General features: G+C 44.5%; 2 protein-coding genes across 3 annotated transcripts; one reads left to right on the top strand and one right to left on the bottom strand.

The window, feature by feature from the left end:
* Positions 1-6623: 6623 nt before the first annotated feature.
* On the bottom strand, positions 6624-10666 carry syap1 (synapse associated protein 1). Its single transcript, XM_034563634.1, has 9 exons — positions 10337-10666; positions 10029-10147; positions 9861-9927; positions 9118-9191; positions 8869-9008; positions 8610-8782; positions 7732-7781; positions 7482-7638; positions 6624-7376 (listed from the first exon to the last, which is right to left on the bottom strand). Exons 1-9 carry the CDS (start codon positions 10518-10520, stop codon positions 7246-7248), a joined length of 1095 nt encoding a protein of 364 aa, XP_034419525.1. The 5' UTR covers positions 10521-10666; the 3' UTR covers positions 6624-7245.
* A 253-nt stretch (positions 10667-10919) lies between these two features.
* On the top strand, positions 10920-13822 carry phospho2 (phosphatase, orphan 2). Of its 2 annotated transcripts, none has more exons than XM_034563621.1 (4): positions 10920-10996; positions 11511-11580; positions 11786-11880; positions 12035-13822. In XM_034563621.1, exons 2-4 carry the CDS (start codon positions 11561-11563, stop codon positions 12589-12591), a joined length of 672 nt encoding a protein of 223 aa, XP_034419512.1. In that variant the 5' UTR covers positions 10920-10996; positions 11511-11560; the 3' UTR covers positions 12592-13822. The 2 variants fall into 2 exon arrangements, with proteins under 2 accessions (XP_034419512.1, XP_034419505.1); XM_034563614.1 differs by having other exon boundaries at positions 11511-11588; positions 12035-13816.
* Positions 13823-16561: the final 2739 nt, after the last annotated feature.

The raw sequence follows: 16561 nt of genomic DNA, 5'->3' as shown, positions 1-16561 counted from the left end.
TTGGGGGGATGTCTAGATTCAGCACCTGCCTCCTCTTTTCTGTTCAACTGTCTATGTAAGTGGTTGAGAGTATGCATGTGCCTGTGCAAGTGTGTGTGTGTGTGTTTGTCTGGAGCAGGATTTGTCAGTTGAAATGCGTGGGCTTGGGTAATAAAGGGCCCACTGTCTCCGTGTTGACACACATTCACACACACACACACACACACACACACACACTCTCTCAACCACTCACAGAGTTAGCGTGAAAGACAGGTTGACGGCAGCAAAATAAAAATCTTGAGACACTCTGTACAAGTTACTTATCTTATCATCCATCTCCATGTTATAAAACCACAACAAAAAACATAGCAGACACTGTGGGTGACTGCGCTCTTTCCCTAATAGATTAACTATTAGGGAAAGTTACCTTTAGTGATTAAACCTTACCCTGCTAACGGCAGTCCTTTAGGACTGCCGTTAGCAGGGTAAGGTGGAGAACAGCACAAGATATGTGCAATCTTGTCAGCAGCGAACAACATTTATTGTCCAATGTTTTGTCTTGTTAAAAAAGCTCCAAACACGGGTCCGAGCAACCGCCGACTGTCCCATCACGTGACAGGTGTGGGGCAGGACATAAAACACAGCGCCTTTGTGATTCAGTCACTTATCCTGTAATTATGGTTTCCCACCAGCAACCTTTGAAGGATAACACCCAAAAGCTAGTTTTCTTAAATCCGTCTTTCCCCCGCGTGCAATGTTTTGCAACAAATATCACACGCTTATACAAGCAGGGTTCTGTCTGTGAATGTGTGTGTTTTTGAGTTACACGTTCGCTATCTGAGCTTCTCTTTGCTTTGTTGACATAGCCAGACTTTCAATGCCCGTTAGTGCATGAGAGTGTGCCACGGCTCTGATATGAAGGCGACAGCTGATAACATCGTCCCAACAGACGGCGTAGCATCCATTTCCCGTTTTCCCGTCAGGTAAACACTGTTAGCGCTTTTAGCACTTTTGCCGAAGTTTGGCACCGTTAGCTGCGAGCCACCGGCTCAGCCACCGCCACGTTGAGAGGCGACAGAAATACTCTCCATCTCGTACTTAACACCTTTCCTTGTGCATCTTTTCTTTATTAAAATACACATGGCACTTTTATTTTATAATATGTAATTCTTTTAAAGTACGACCATATTAATCTTTAAATTATGTTTATTGTGATGCACCTTTCACCTAGTCCAATTCCTTGTAGGCCTATGTGCAACGTACTTGGCAAATAAACGCTTCTGATTCTGATTTAAATTCACTAACAATAGTCCGAGCCTCTGGGGACCACAGCGCTACACCCTCCGTACTTTAAATGACTTTACAGCCCGGTCATAAATGTGAAATACCAACATTCCCCACGGACACAACAGCTTTACAGTGCTTTAAATCAGCTCTCCACTTATCACAAGTTCAGCCGTTCATCCTGGGAGTTTTGTATTTCAGGTGAATTTTACATGTTTGTAGCAACCATTCAAATCGGCCTATAAGTAACACCTATTCGGTGTTACTTTCTTTGCAGTGAGTTTCCTTTCATTTCAGGCATCAGTGGGCAAGGGTGGGCAAACTACGGCCCGCGGGCCGAATCCGGCCCGCCGAGTATTATGAATTATAAATTATAGTAAAGACCGCTGTAAAGCTTCGTACCCTCGGGGCTGCGTGTGCGCGCTCTTGCAGCAGAACACTGCAGGTTAAAGAGCGCCGTCACGCTTTCTGCTGCAGGAGAGGCGCACAAACAGCCTGAAAGAGCTGAGCAATAAATTAGCATTAAGAAACATCTATGCTGGTCTGTTGCCGTCATTGTGGTTCAGGAAACTCAAGTCGGGAACGGAGAAGCGTCACCGCGCTGCGTGCCATGCTTTCTGCTGGTGCGTCAGGCTGCGAGTCCAGCCTGCTGCTCGCTGCTCACGTCCACGTTTAGAGTTGTACAATTTTTCCTCGGCATAACAACGCACATCAAACCCACGGGACTGCACCGCCCTGGACAAACAACACTGTTCCACTGAAACGGTTTCTTTACATTTTAGTTGATTTCCATTGAATGGTATATTTGACACTGAACTAGTTAATCTTTATCTCAGTGATAGTGTCCATATGATTCAACAGGGTGTCACTCCCCTTGGGGCTTACCCCCCCCCCCCCCCTTTCTTGGAATCCTACAAACGCCCCTGCTCTCCATCCATCTGATACTGGCCCGGCCTGTCTGTCAAATTTTAAAAGTCAATGTGGCCTGAGCCAAAAAGTTTGCCCACCCCTGGTGAAGAGGTTGCTAAGGGGATCTAAGTCACTGACACCTGGAAGCATAAAGGACCAATTGTAAGCTTATTTATAATGTTTGACCATCTTGGTTCACACAAAGGTATACAGACATGTGTCAAGACTTAAAAATAACTTTTGTAAAAGTAGTTTAAACGAAAGATCAACTAATAACAGTAGAATAGCAATCCTAATGTATGGCCTAACATACAGAATATATCATGAGAATGTCTGAAGGGTGACAGTAACTTGCTGAAGGCCAGAAAGAGGAACTACAGTTTAGTTTAGTCGTAGTTCCCTGAGGCCCTTCAGGTGTCTTTGAGTCCCAGAACAGAATATTGTAACTTGTGCTCAAGTGCTGTTTACCAAGTTTAGCTGTGGGGCTTCACTCTCCCCTATATTTCCACCCGCATCCCTCTCAGTCCGGCACCTTTTATAATCCCCCCCCCCCCTCCCGCTTCTGTTCCCTTCAACCTTTTTCTTTCAAGCGCCCCCATTTTAAGAACATTCCTTCCCTCGCGTATCCTGGCAGGCTATAGGGGGGGTGTTGCGTTATACAGTTGCTGTAAAATGCTCACAATCCGACAACAATTGGTTGGGTCGGATACACACATGAAACACACACTTAATGTTGTGTTTGTCTCCACAGGTTTATCTCTCATCTTTGTTAATTCTGTCTCTTTGTCTGGAATATGGGCAAGAAGATGTGAAGGCTATGAGGGCTACGCATGCACACACACACGCATGCACGCAGGCACGCACGCACGCACACCTGCCTGTATGCATATTGAAATGCTTATTGTTAAACCAACATCACACAAACAAGCAATAAACCAAACACACATGGGTCCTCATCTGCAGGGCTTTGTTACCATGGTGACAACTGGGTGACCTGCTAGACACCAGCTGGTGGACTCTAACTGTGATGTGGTGATGGGAGTGATGCACGCGTGCGTGTGTGAGAGAGAGACAACCAAGAGACAACACGTTGTGCCGCATGGAGAATTATTCATCAAGCTGTCTAGTGTTTTTTTTTCTTCACATTTTATGCTAAGACACACACTTTAAAGCCCCAAGAAGAAGACAGAATGCGCAGCATGCATTAGCATATTGAATATTGATCCTTGTATTGATTGCCAGTTGCAAACAAGCATTTACTCTCCGGTTCGTTTTAGCACCAAACTGCGGTGGGAGGAAGCATACGGACACTGCAGACAGCGCATCTGTTTCCACCGCTCCTGCACCCAAACGCATGCTGGGCATGCTGAGACACAACTGTGCTGTCTGGTTGGCACAAGCACAGCTATGTGTTTGTTCTCTTCCTATTTACATGATTACAGACTTTCTACTATGAATACATCCCGGCCTCCTTTCTCACCATTCCACATGTACTTAGTCACCCTCTCGACTGGCTTTCCTCTCTGCCCCCCAGCTCCACCTCCCATTTCAGGCCGGAACAGTGCCGTTCGTCCATCGAAAGCGTTGACTGCGTGCCAAACTCGACATCAACTCGGTTTTGAAGTCATGCAGAATGCTGCTTCGCCTGGAGTGACCATCCTCGTGAAAAGGGATGAACACTGAAGTCTGAAGTTAGGACAACAGTGAGAAAGCTACAGAGGCCGACCTGATTGGGAGGACCACTACAATTCCATGTGCAACAAACTGAAACATGAACTATCTCCATTGCAGCCGCTCTCTCACCGATCGGTGACCACCAGTAAATAAGGTTGTAACAGGTTTCCCTGTTACCCGGTGAGTTGCGGACTTGCACAGAGGCAGCACACAGCTTGAGGTAGTTCAACATGCTTTTAGTCTCAGCAATCACAAATACAGGCTCAGTGACGCTTCTCGCTCTTCCCTCTCGCCTCTCAGTCCCTCCTGCTCTTTAATGGGAAGAGACAGACAGATTAACCCCAGCTGAGGCTGATTAACCCTCAGCCCCAGCTGAGACTGATTAGACATCATTCCGGCACTGTTCCCTGAGCCACCCCCCCGCTCCACCCACTCTACAGCTGAGTCTAACCACACCCCACTGCCACAAAGGTGAAATGTGAAAGTTTCCATCGGAACAGACACAACATAGCTACTTTAGGAGGATAGTAACTCACTGTATGGGAAAGTACAACACCCTACAGAAAGGGCAATATGGACTGTGGAACACGGACAAAGTAACATTATGCAGCATATTTATCCTTCTTAAAATGTACATGTAGGATAATGTGGCATTTTAGCATTCTTAACTATATATCATTCTGGTATTTATCTTTAACCATTTAACTGGGTTAATTATCCTTAATCCTTGGGTTAATTGTGATTAATCTGCTTTATTTATACTCCTAGTCATACGCAAATAAAATCAAGAAATGAGGAGTGGGTGGTAACACAAATTTCCAGAAACTAAGATATATGAATTGATAAAGACGGGTTTGACGGATCTGGACGTGTGCTTATTCACTTTCTTACCAAGAGTTAGGTGAGAAGATCGATACCAGCGTTGGTTAAAGAGCTACTGACAAAGACTCGACTGACAGCAAAACCGAGAAAGAAAGTGATGCAATTGATCAATATCACCCCGGCGATGAACAACAGTGGAATAAAAGCGATGGTGTACTATCTACTATATCTCATGTCATTTTTCAACTAAAACTTGAAGTTAGTTCAGATTTGCTAGAGAAGTGCCCTAATATCTGCCCTTAATGTTGGTCATTTTTCCAATGTATAAATTCAACTTCAATACAGTTATTTGTTCATATTATTTACATATCTTTTAATAGGACAACATGGTTAGACAGTACAGTGATATCAAGTGAATAAATAAATAAAATCACCATTAATACAAAAGAAAAAATAGAGGGAGTTGAGACAAACTCTCACCCTTTCGGTTGACCACCAACTGAATTACGAATGACTTGTTTTGTAAAAAACATGTACGTGAGGGACAAAAAATTATCCGATCCCGTTTGAATTGTGCTACGAATTACACATGATGTAAAGATGATTTTTCATGTGACAATGTATATTGTGGTAAAACTGTGTTTTGTGCTACGATGCCTCAAACAAACAACGGGTCTTGCTCATTCTTTAACCTCGCGGCTGAGAAAAAGCTGGATAAAACCCGTCAGGTGAAATAATGTTACATTTGTGCATGGACACAGCTAGGTTACCTAGCTAGCTAGCGAACCAAGGTAACAGTCTCGCTGATTGGTCCACACCAAACTAAATGATACTACGACAACTCTGTGACAAACTGGGACTTTCTTAACTTGCAAAATGATCGACCGTTGTGTCCAACGTTAGCTTTCTCACCTCTGGTGATTGCAATAATGCTTCATAAAGCGGTGTTCATTTGTTAAGATTATCTTTGATAAGATTATCAAGGGAACCAGTGACGCTAGCGTCCCATATTGGATTGACCATCATCCCTGTACCAATCTATTATGTTCATGATTAAAATGACAAAGACGGGAATTGGTTAAACCTAAACACTCACCGTTAACTTCCAATGACACGTCCACCTGCAAGTGTCAATAAGATCAAACTAAATAAAGTCATCAGTTTTTTTGAGTTGCTTTAATTGCGGGTTAAACCATGTTGCACACATTCAAACCAACTGATGGTGTATTAAATAAAATGAGGATATTAGCACTGACCTGCGCTAACTTGTGGGGTTGACCTACACAAATACATCATCCCTGCACCATTTCAACACCTGCTAGCTCGACCACACACATCTGCTGAGGTGCTGGCTTGCTGAACCAGTTAGTTTCCAGACTGTCTTAAGTGGAGAGGTTCAGGACACTAAATAAAACCAAATCTTCACTTCTGTTATTTTAGCATTCAAAGTGTTCCGTCTGCCTCAATGATGTTCTGGGAGAACAAAGATGTCCTGAAGCCCTGAGAGTCAAGGAGGAAGGAAAAGGAAAAGAATGTCTCAATTGCTTTCTCTCCTGTGTTTAAGATTTAAAGGTATCCAATACCAAATCGGGAGCGTTTCAATTGCCTCTCAGCAGCCCTCAACATAACCCCAAGTTGCTTGTTTAGTCATTAGTCACTTCAGCCTCTTGTGGACAAAATGAGCACTACAACAAACACATGATCCGTGACTGCAACAACTAAATTCACTTGTCCAAACCTTTCACAAATGAAAAAAAGAAGATCAAATTGACTAAGTCACGAACACAAAGGAGAAAATGTTTCTCTCACTTGCCTCTCAGTGCTTTTGGAAAGATGCCTTTAATACACTGGTTAACAATAATAAACTTTATGTCAACACTATAGCGAATGCCCTTTTAAAACCCAGCTCCCCTGGGCTTGGTGGTCCACTTACACATGATGTATATTGTCCATAATAACAGATACATATTTATTAAAGCATGACAGGTGAAACAAAAAAGTTACAGTATTTCAGTTGCAGAGAAACAAAAAGAAAAAGCAGACACGAGATACAAAATGACAAGCGGATGCAATGAAAGGGGAATGCAACTGGAAGTTAGGTAGAGTGTTAGAATCCTTTTTTTATTTATTTACAGAACAGTAACTTTACATTTGACTTTCCTGTACTATGACTAAACCGAGACTTTACTGTACAACCCTCCAGAGAGCAGCAGAGGAAACAGAGATAGAACGTTTCATGTCATTTCAAACAAGCTCCCACCCCCCCATTATACAATTCACTGTACTTGTACTGGAGCGCCCTGTAGCATGTTTTTGTCTATGTTTTTGTCTTCCCCCCAATCAAAAAGAGAGAGGGGGGAGGGGAAAGCAAGTAGATAAAAGTAGGAAGGAGCAATGAAGTAGCGTCACTACTACTAACACCTCTGGATACGCCCAATCGTTTCCAGAAGAGGCGACACACTCTTGCCATTATTGGATCTACACCGTCATTGGGTTACGGGCGCTTTACATGATGGCTTGTGTATCACCGGGTCACCGAGTCCTCCGTTCTGGGCAAGATCAGCGAGCGGCAGCCGCCTAGTTGTCGTCGGCCTGGAGCATCTTCTCGATCTCCTGGTCCCACTGGTCGTCTTTGTTGTCCACCTCGGTCACCACCTCGTACTCCTGGAGCTCCTGCTGCAGCTCCTTCTCCCAGTCTGCCGTCTCATCTGAATGGGAGAAGAAGAAGGAGAGGTCATGAGCGAGGCAGTTTTTGGAACTGCACACTTATGAAACGACACTGCTTGCAATCGTCCGACGCTTATGAAGCGGACCGTCGGCGGAGGGCGCGCTGTCCTTCTTGTCCAGCACCAGCTGCTCCATCTCTTTCCTCAGGTCCTCCTGGTTGATGCTCGTCGAGTCGAAAGCGTCGCTCACAAACTCGGACACACCGGGACTCGTCGACATCTCCTCCTCTTCCTCCTGGGGCGGCTGACGGGACATGGGACAGAAAGAGGACACGGGCTGTTACTCGTCCCTCTTTTTAGAACGATTGGAGCAGAGTCTGCGTTTGAGTGCTCTAACCTGCTGTATGTCGCCGATGGAAACTGGTGGAGTTTTGGGTCTGGTGTTGTCTACAAGGAAATCATATAGCGGTTAGTTTTCCATATACAAATATCAGTGTGGGGAAACAGACACACACACACACACACACACACACACACACACACAACCCTTAACTGGTATTTAAAAAAACAAGAGCCTGCCGTGTGCACTTCACATGTTTTTATTTATAAAAAGAGTAAATCTATAATTTATTTCATATGGACTGACTGTTATAATTCTATTGTTGTTGTTCTATTGACCACGGCTCTGAGGTTTCGTCTTCGTTCCTCATTAAAGTTTGTTTTTGGGGAGTTTTTCCTGATCCGATGTGAGGTCCCGGGACAGAGGATGTCATATGTGTACAGACTGAATTTGTGATTTTGGGCTATACAAAATACATTTATTTTAAAAGAGCAAATAAGGTTGCAAACATTAAGGCTATTCGCTAATTTCACTGATCATCTGATATTGTGTGCACAGAGATTTGTAAAATGTCAACACACAGTGTTATTTAAAACTACATAAACAACGTGAGGAATTAACCATATGTGTGCTACGAGTAGCCACAGTTTTTCACCGACGGGTCTCACGAGTTACGGGCACTAACGGAAGGGATTGATTTAACTGCTGGTGAGGAAATGTAGGGCTTGTGCACATGTTGCCGCTTTATCAGTGATTTGACGTCTGTAAACCAGAACCACGAGTCAACAGGAGTTTGATGCATCTGGCGGCTAAGGTTCATCGTGGGAGCACCGGCCAATCGGAGCGCACAGCACGCTGAGTTGGGAGAGGCTTGTGAGGTGCATGTGGATGTGTAAAAGAAGCAAACGCAGGTGAAATGTGGACGACGGTCGGACCTGTTAGGACGACGTCCTCGGCTGAGACACTGGCCGCTTTGTCCTCGCCGTCCTTCTGCTGCTGCTGCTGCTGCTGCTGCTGCTGATGGGCCGCCAGCGCCGTGAGCTGAGCCGACTGCTTGATCAGAGACACCCGGTAGAAATAATTCCTCCAGAAAACCTCCTCCTTCACTCTGTCAAACACATCGCATACATAGATCAGCATTTTGACACACAACACACACACATATACAACACACAACACAGACACACTACTAACTGTTTAGGGACCAGGTCGAAGCGCATGCGGTTGAGGAGCTGGTCCTCCTCCAGCATCACTGCAGCCAGCGGGTACATCTGCTCCATGTCGAAGTGGAACTGAACACCGGCAGGAGGGTCGCGCAAGAAGTTCCTCTTGTCCTACGATCAGCGAGACAGGGAGCTTGGTGTGAACACAAAAGTTTAAAAGAGCAACGACGTCGCGGGCGTGTCGACGCTTTCATTTAGTGCCGTGACGTCTTTCGCTTACGGCCGACAGGGCGAGGATCTGCTGCTGGATGGTCTCCTCCTCATTGTAGCCGACCCACGGGGGCACCGCTGCGTCTGTACACACACACGCACACACGCATAATAATAATCAAACAATAATCACCCTTTAATTTGAGGCGTACCAACGTCGCGACAGTAAATGGGATGCAGACGAAACAAGGAGCGGTCGATAACGTGCCTTCCTTATCAAATGTTCAAGCGTCATCTCACTTTCTAAAACTACTTCATTCTGATGCCACTTTCATCACTTCTGTTTTTCCCGTGCAGTAGTGTCCATTTGTTTGACCCATTGGTTTGTACCGCACTGACCTGTACATGAGGTGCTATACACATAAAGTGTGACTGACTCATTGAGCTGGATTATTGATTTCAAATAGCCATGTTATGCTTACAGGGAGTGGCGTAGCTGGAAGTCCCTTTAGGAACCGTGCTGCACCTGAACGGCCACATCGCTGCAGGAGTTGATTGCAGCTGGCTTGGATTAACAGAAATTATAATGGATCTAATATTGACATATTACTTTTTAAGCAGCTTTGAAAACTACAAATCCTCATCAAGTCTACTCGGTTGCAGTGACGTGCCGCTTGCCTTACAGTGGGGTTCTGTCGGATTTGGCTGTGGCCTGTGTCCCCTGTTGTGCGACTAAATAAGGTTCACCTTTTCTGCTCGCTTCGTGAGTAATCAATCACTTGTTGTGAAGAAGATTCCTGATTCGAAACGTACCAGATTTTTTGGCTTTCTTCTCCTGGACGAACTTCTCTTGCTCCTTCTGGAAGTCTCCCAGGAAAGTCTACAAAAAACCCACACACATACAAGTTGAATAAGAAGGAAGAGATGTGTGAAATGTTGCAAACTGCTGCTCTTGACAGCAGCAGCAGGAAGAACCAATGCCTTGTCGATGATGCCGTCGATCTTCCCTTCCTCCACCGTCTTCTTGATGTTCTGAGCGGTCTCCACCACAGACTCAGAGATCTTCTTGGTGGCACTGGACGCGAAGCTAAAGATGTAATCTTCAGAGATGACAACACCATCATCATCATCATCATCATCATCATCATGATCATCATCATCATCATCATCATCATCATCATCATAACCGTCGATTAATGGCAAGCCACATCTTTTAGCTACTGACTTAGCTCTGCTAGTTTGATGTTATCTCCCTCTCAACAACACAGCGGACGCAGTTTCTTTCTCACCGCCGAGTCCTTTCCCGTGCTCGGTCTCTCGGTCCGCCTCCGGTTGTCCGCCCTCGTCAGCTGGTTGCTGTTTGTTTACCTCGTTCTGCGCCTCCACCACCTTCTCCTCCTGCTCCAGCACACTCAGGTCCTTGTTGTACGACTGGTCCTCCAGGCCCAGCCACGTCCCGAAACCCCTGAACATGGTGGTCGGGAGGTAAATGACGGAGTTTGAGCTTTACAGATGAGGGAGAAACACAATCCACAGTCTCAACAGAGAGGGGGTTGTTTTTGACGCTACGCAACCAGGAAGTAGGCTGACAGGGTTTTTTCTTCTTCTACGTTTTGTTGTGCGTGGTTCGAGTTGTGTGTTACTGCCGCCCAGTGGTTCAAAGGAGCGGAGCGGTGCGGTCACGCTTTAGTCACACATGCGACTTGTGCATTCATTCGGGCAATATTATTACACAAGTATGTATTACAGCAAACCCCACATACGTAATATCTCAAAGTATCTGTTTTAATAAGACACAGGAACGACTGTGGCTATAATAATACTGTTTATTACAAGTTATAAAAGACACAATGTGACACTTCACCAGCAGGTGGCGGGTCCGAGTAGCTTCGTCATACGTTGTAACGCAACAAGACGGAGGAGGAAGACTAATGTCAGAACAGGCGGAGGTCGGTTTTGCCTAATATTTTATATCCAAACCTGGGGTAAAGTTTAGGACGGAACTAGCTGTCATTCCGGTTATTATCCCCTCGGAGTCGGATCTGAATCAGAGTTTCACTGGGAGGATTAGCCGGGCTGCTAGGCCGTTCACCGGGACGAAGTTACACCAGACCTCTTTCGAAAATCGGTCGTCTGAAACTCAGCGAGCTTAAACTTTAATTTACAGTGAAACGTAAATAATGTGACGCGTCTCGGGGTTCACTGAGGTGTCGGGACACCAATCGGCGCGCGCAGCAGAGCGATTCATTGAGGTGTAACAGTTGCTTTGGTAACTTTCCGACTGTAATGTGCTCTGTCACGGCTGGTGCTGCTGAACGATAAGACCTACTCAGTCGCGGGGCCTGCGTCACGACTGGACACAATATGAGAGATTTATAATCACGATAATACTTGTTATTATTACTTATTGGACATGTCATTTCTTCTCCTGGTTTTGAAACGGTGATGTATTTTTTTTTTCAGGTGAAAAATGAAGACTCTGATGGTGTTCGATTTCGACCACACTGTGGTGGATGACAACAGTGACACTTGGGTGATTAAGTAAATAACATATTGCTTGAATCCATAAATGAAACGGCATTTTTAATGCTGTAAAATGAGTACACATCTCTAGAACTCCAACAAGACTGTCTGATACGAGGAGGTTACAACAGCACACCGACAGTGAAGAACCACAGTCTGCTGTGTTTAATGTTGAGATACATTACCTCTTTTTGTTGTTGTTTTTCTCTTCCCAGATGCCTTCCAGGTCAGACTCTTCCGGACTCTGTGAAGAATTCCTACAGAAAAGGCCACTGGACCGAGTTCATGGGCAGCGTGATGAACTACATAGGTGACGATTCATGATCCTGTTTGTAGGCTGTTCATTCATTGGTGTATCCATAGATCCTGCAAACGGCTGCACTTTGACATTTTATTGCCACCACCCACCGACCTGCTTTGCTCTTCAGCCCTCTGAACTTTATTTTTTTAATCTATCCACCCAGGAGACCAGAAGGTCAGTCCGGAGAGGGTCCGCAGTGTGATGGAGACCATCCCCTTCACCGCTGGAATGACGGACTTGTTGACGTTCATATCGGACCACAAGAGCACCGTTGACTGCATCGTCATCTCTGACTCCAACACCGTGTTCATAGACTGGATCCTCCACGCCTCCGGCCTCCAGGCGGCCGTCGACCAGGTCTTCACCAACCCGGCGAAGTTCAACGAGCTTGGCTACATGGAGGTGCAGTGTTACCACTCCCACGACTGCGCCCGCTGCCCCGTCAACCTCTGCAAGAGAAGAGTCCTGGAGCGGTACCTGTCAGAGCAGTGCGACGGGGGCGTGGAGTACGAGCGGGTGTTGTACGCCGGTGATGGCGGGAACGACCTCTGTCCCACTTCCTGTCTGAGGGGGCGCGATGTCGTGATGCCCAGGAAGGGCTTCACCCTGGAGAGACTGCTGGCCAAACTGGAAGACAACGCTTCTCTGAGTGCTAAAGTCATAGCCTGGACCAGCGGCACTGACATCCTCCAGGAGCTGAAAGCCAGCATGCAGTCGTAATACTGACCAAAGTCTCAGCTGGAACTTGTCACTGAAGTATTGCACTGGCAGAGATTCATGGCCAGGACGGTATTTATAGTACATTTTGTCTGTAAACTTATTTAAAATTTGGTCCAAACCATTGACAGGAACAGCCCCCTCAAACAAGGTTGGACTCCCAGTCACAATTAGAGATTTACCTTATTATTTGGATGTAAAGGTGGGGCATAGAGACATCGGGGCCCAGTTACACGGGACAGACATGTTTACTATGCGCTGAAGTGGAGGCATTAAGCCCCTGTACGAGACGGCAGGTCGACTGTGTGTGTGTGTGTGTGTGTGTGTGTGTGTGTGTGTGTGTGTGTGTGTGGTGGCAACTGGTGCTCAAGCTAAGTTCCTCCGCGACATTTAAACACAAAATTTGACTCAATGTCATTACAGTCTAATATATAATATATAAGTAAGAGTTTATAAATATCAGTTATTATATGATGTGACGCATAGCGCTTCAGCTGACTGATATGCTTTTAAAAACATTCCTCGTGATATGTGTAACCAGTAATAATATAATCAATAAGCCTTTTTTTAAACAGTGAGCTGTCTGAAGCTTGATCATTTTCACCTCTGCTTTTCCCCCTGTGACATGTCACAATGTCTTCAGTGAATAAGGCGTATTAATGTTTAGCGCTCATGAATATGATTTTACATCTGGGCCAGTAGCCAGCGTTTTAAACGCAACACATCTACTATCGTTTACCTCAGCAGCACAATATTCTGTCAAGATGAAATCAATCCATTTAGTCAAAGGTGTTGTTCATTGTAAGTTAAAGTGCTCTTGTGTTACTTCATCAACTGAAAGTACAACGTCACTTGTAATAGAAAATAAATAACCTCCATAATTACTGCAATTTTAAGATCATACAGTAGGAGAACACATTACTGAGCCAATTAGGTATCACTCACAGTTGGATTGTGGGTAATATTTTCACTCTTTATACAATTATTCCAAAATGTGCTTTAAAAAAAAAAGTCAAAGTAATTATTTAAGCTGAATGAACAAAAAAGACCAGCTCTCAGAACTGCTGTTTTTAATCCATCAATGCTTCACACATTTGAGTAATAACCAGATGTATTATGTATTGTGGAAATGTGCGTTTTGGTTGACGCTATCATGTGAAATGTCATTTAGTTTTTTATTAATCTTGTGATTCTAATGATGCAATTAAAAACAGAAACCTCTCGGTTCCCTTTCTTTCCTCGTGTCTTCCTGCCTTTGTAGAACCGTGACGGCGTGGGCACAGTAGATGGAGTGGACAAAATACCAGAAACACCCGATGCAGTCCATTAGAGGTCTCCGAGCCACGCAGCGTTTATCGTGGAGAATATCGCAGGTTTAACACACGGAGAAAAGCAAAGTATCCAGTCAGTCATCTGTCAAAATGCTCGATCCTCTCAGCTTCCCCGACCAGATCATAGTCATAGGCAATAGAATGAGAAGTATGAGGGTGATATATATAGAGTGTGGTCATGGAAGAGATGAAGAATATGAGGAATGTTACACTAAAATGGGACATGTAGATATGTGTATAACATATATACGTATGCACTCGGACTAAGATAAAGGAAAAAGTGAGGAGGTGAACAAAAATGAAAGGACAGTTAAAACATGTATCACTATGTAATCTAAGTACACTTACAAACCACAAACTACTGTCCAGTACTGCCAGTGGCTCTGTGAGGCTGGACCTCAGAAGATGACGTCACGGAGTGAGGCCGTAATATTATTCACCGTGTTCCCCTACTCTGTTTAGCATGTCATATTTGCTTATTAGCACTAAACACAAAGTACAGCGGACCTCATGGTGGCTCAGGGGATCTCCAAAAGGGGTTCATCCTCTGGGAACCATGACTGTGGAAAGGTTATGCCAATGCTTAACAAACGTTGACCTGCTGGTGATACGAGAGCAAGGTTCAGGGGATCTCCCTCTGGAAATGATGAGAGATAAGTGAAAAAGAAAGATATGAAACTTAGTGATGCTTCATCCTTTTTTCTTTTTTTTTTTGATATACTCATTGATGCGAGCTTCTGTTTTCACCCAAACTTCAGCCAGTGGCTCAGCGAAGAGCTGAGTTCCCCTCGCTTTTCAGATGAGCAGATACATCCTGTGAAGATGCAAAGATATTCCTTCCCAAGGCTGTCGGGGGGTGTGGTGGTGGTGGTGGTGGTGGTGGTGGTGGTGGGGGGGGTGGGGGGGGGGGGGGGGGGGGGAGCATCACTGGATTGGCACAAATGGAGCGGGATTTTAAGACGGATTTGTGGAGGGATGCAGGCCAACAACTCACAGAGACAGCTCTTGCCTAAGATCTAACCTGGTATTATGATCCAAGACGCAGAAGGCTTTGTTTACTTTCTGAATCCGCTCTTCAGTGGCAAGCAGCTTTGGATGAGGCTCGCTGTATTAAAGGAAGATGCTTAGTTGCATAAGTAACAGCCAGGCTCAACAGTGACTCTCTCAAACTAGGTTACAAGTCCTGGAAGTTGGGACTAGTTTACTCGTAAAGTTTGGTGCTTAGGCCGGAGATTTAACCCTGTCATATTATGAGTCGTTGCCTTTATGTTATGGCTATTGTAGGGCAGTATCAGTCTGTTTATACGGTAGCAGCTTCAAGACACCGGCATGCAATGCAGCCACAAGATATGTGAAGGATTTATTGTATTTTATGATGAAAATGAAACATTTATTCATATTTCAGGAGCGGAGTGCACAAAGCCAGGCTTACAAAAGCCGAAGGTACTCGTGGTGACCCTCCTGTGTGCGTTGTGGGCACACTTAAGGTCTGTGGTTGTTGTGCAGTCCCTGAAACCTCCCACTAACGATTCATTTTGTTCAACAATCAATTTAAAAGTATTTCGAAAACCAATGAAATTGTTTTGAATCTGAACATTTTCACTGTGTCTCAGGTGTGAATGTGGACTATCTTTCTGGGTCTTCCTGGGTCTTCTATCAGTTTGGGGTTTTGACTGTTTTATATTGGTTTTTTTATACATTAAGGATTTCACCTTAGACTGTTGGAAATTGCGATGGACATTTTCCATGATTTACTGACAAAAAAAACAACACAATGAATAACAATGAACCTTGAATGAGTTTGGTAATCAGCTTTATCTGTGAACCCCCCCCTCAGTTTATTTTGTATAGCCCAATATCACAAATAACAATTTTGCCTGGGCTTTACAATCTGTCCACATATGAGGAGCGAGCCGCTGGAGAAGCTCAAAGGGCTCAATCGGTGCGCTGCATGAAACTAGACAGTAAACAATAGCAATTTGGTCTCCAAAGTAAAAGCATTACTTTTTTTAAACTTGCTATGTTGGAGTATCAACACTGTTAGTGTCGCATAAATGATACTATTTGTTTATCGTTACGATGTCACGTGAGCAGTACATGTTGACACATCTCTAAACGATGCTAAATGCATCACATTTGATCATCATGTTTTGGACATAACATCTTAATATGTGAGTTAGTAATAACCACTAATGTAAAAATGAAAAATCACAATCAAATCTAGGCCTATTGAGTATAACAAAAAAGAAAGAAAAAGGCCTACTTCTTAGTGGTAGTTATTAAAGTAGGCTTCAAATTGTGCCGATCCTAAATTGTCAATATAAAACACTAATAAATGTCCCTCAGCACCACTGGTATGAATGCTATTCTCAGGTCACCATCTGCATTTAGATGTGACTAAAGCTTATGTTCCAGGAGGAATAAGAGCAACAATTCCACAAGTATTTTATTTTGTGGCTTGCTCCACATCGGCCTCACGGATGTGCAGAGTGACGTCACCAGAAGTAAAGGCCATGACACTGAGCAATAACCACAATTATGTCCTGATTAGTCTGCGCTGAAAAATAATTTCATTTACATTCATTTGAACCCACTTTAAACAGGTGTGTCATGGTCTCATTTACGTTGAGAAAAACTGTATT

This window comes from Cyclopterus lumpus, chromosome 3 (genome assembly GCF_009769545.1).
Source record: "Cyclopterus lumpus isolate fCycLum1 chromosome 3, fCycLum1.pri, whole genome shotgun sequence".
In the NCBI taxonomy this organism is placed as follows: Eukaryota; Metazoa; Chordata; class Actinopteri; order Perciformes; family Cyclopteridae; genus Cyclopterus; species Cyclopterus lumpus.
The sequence above is the reverse complement of the archived record's forward strand: the minus strand, read 5'-3'. Positions and strand labels throughout refer to the sequence as shown.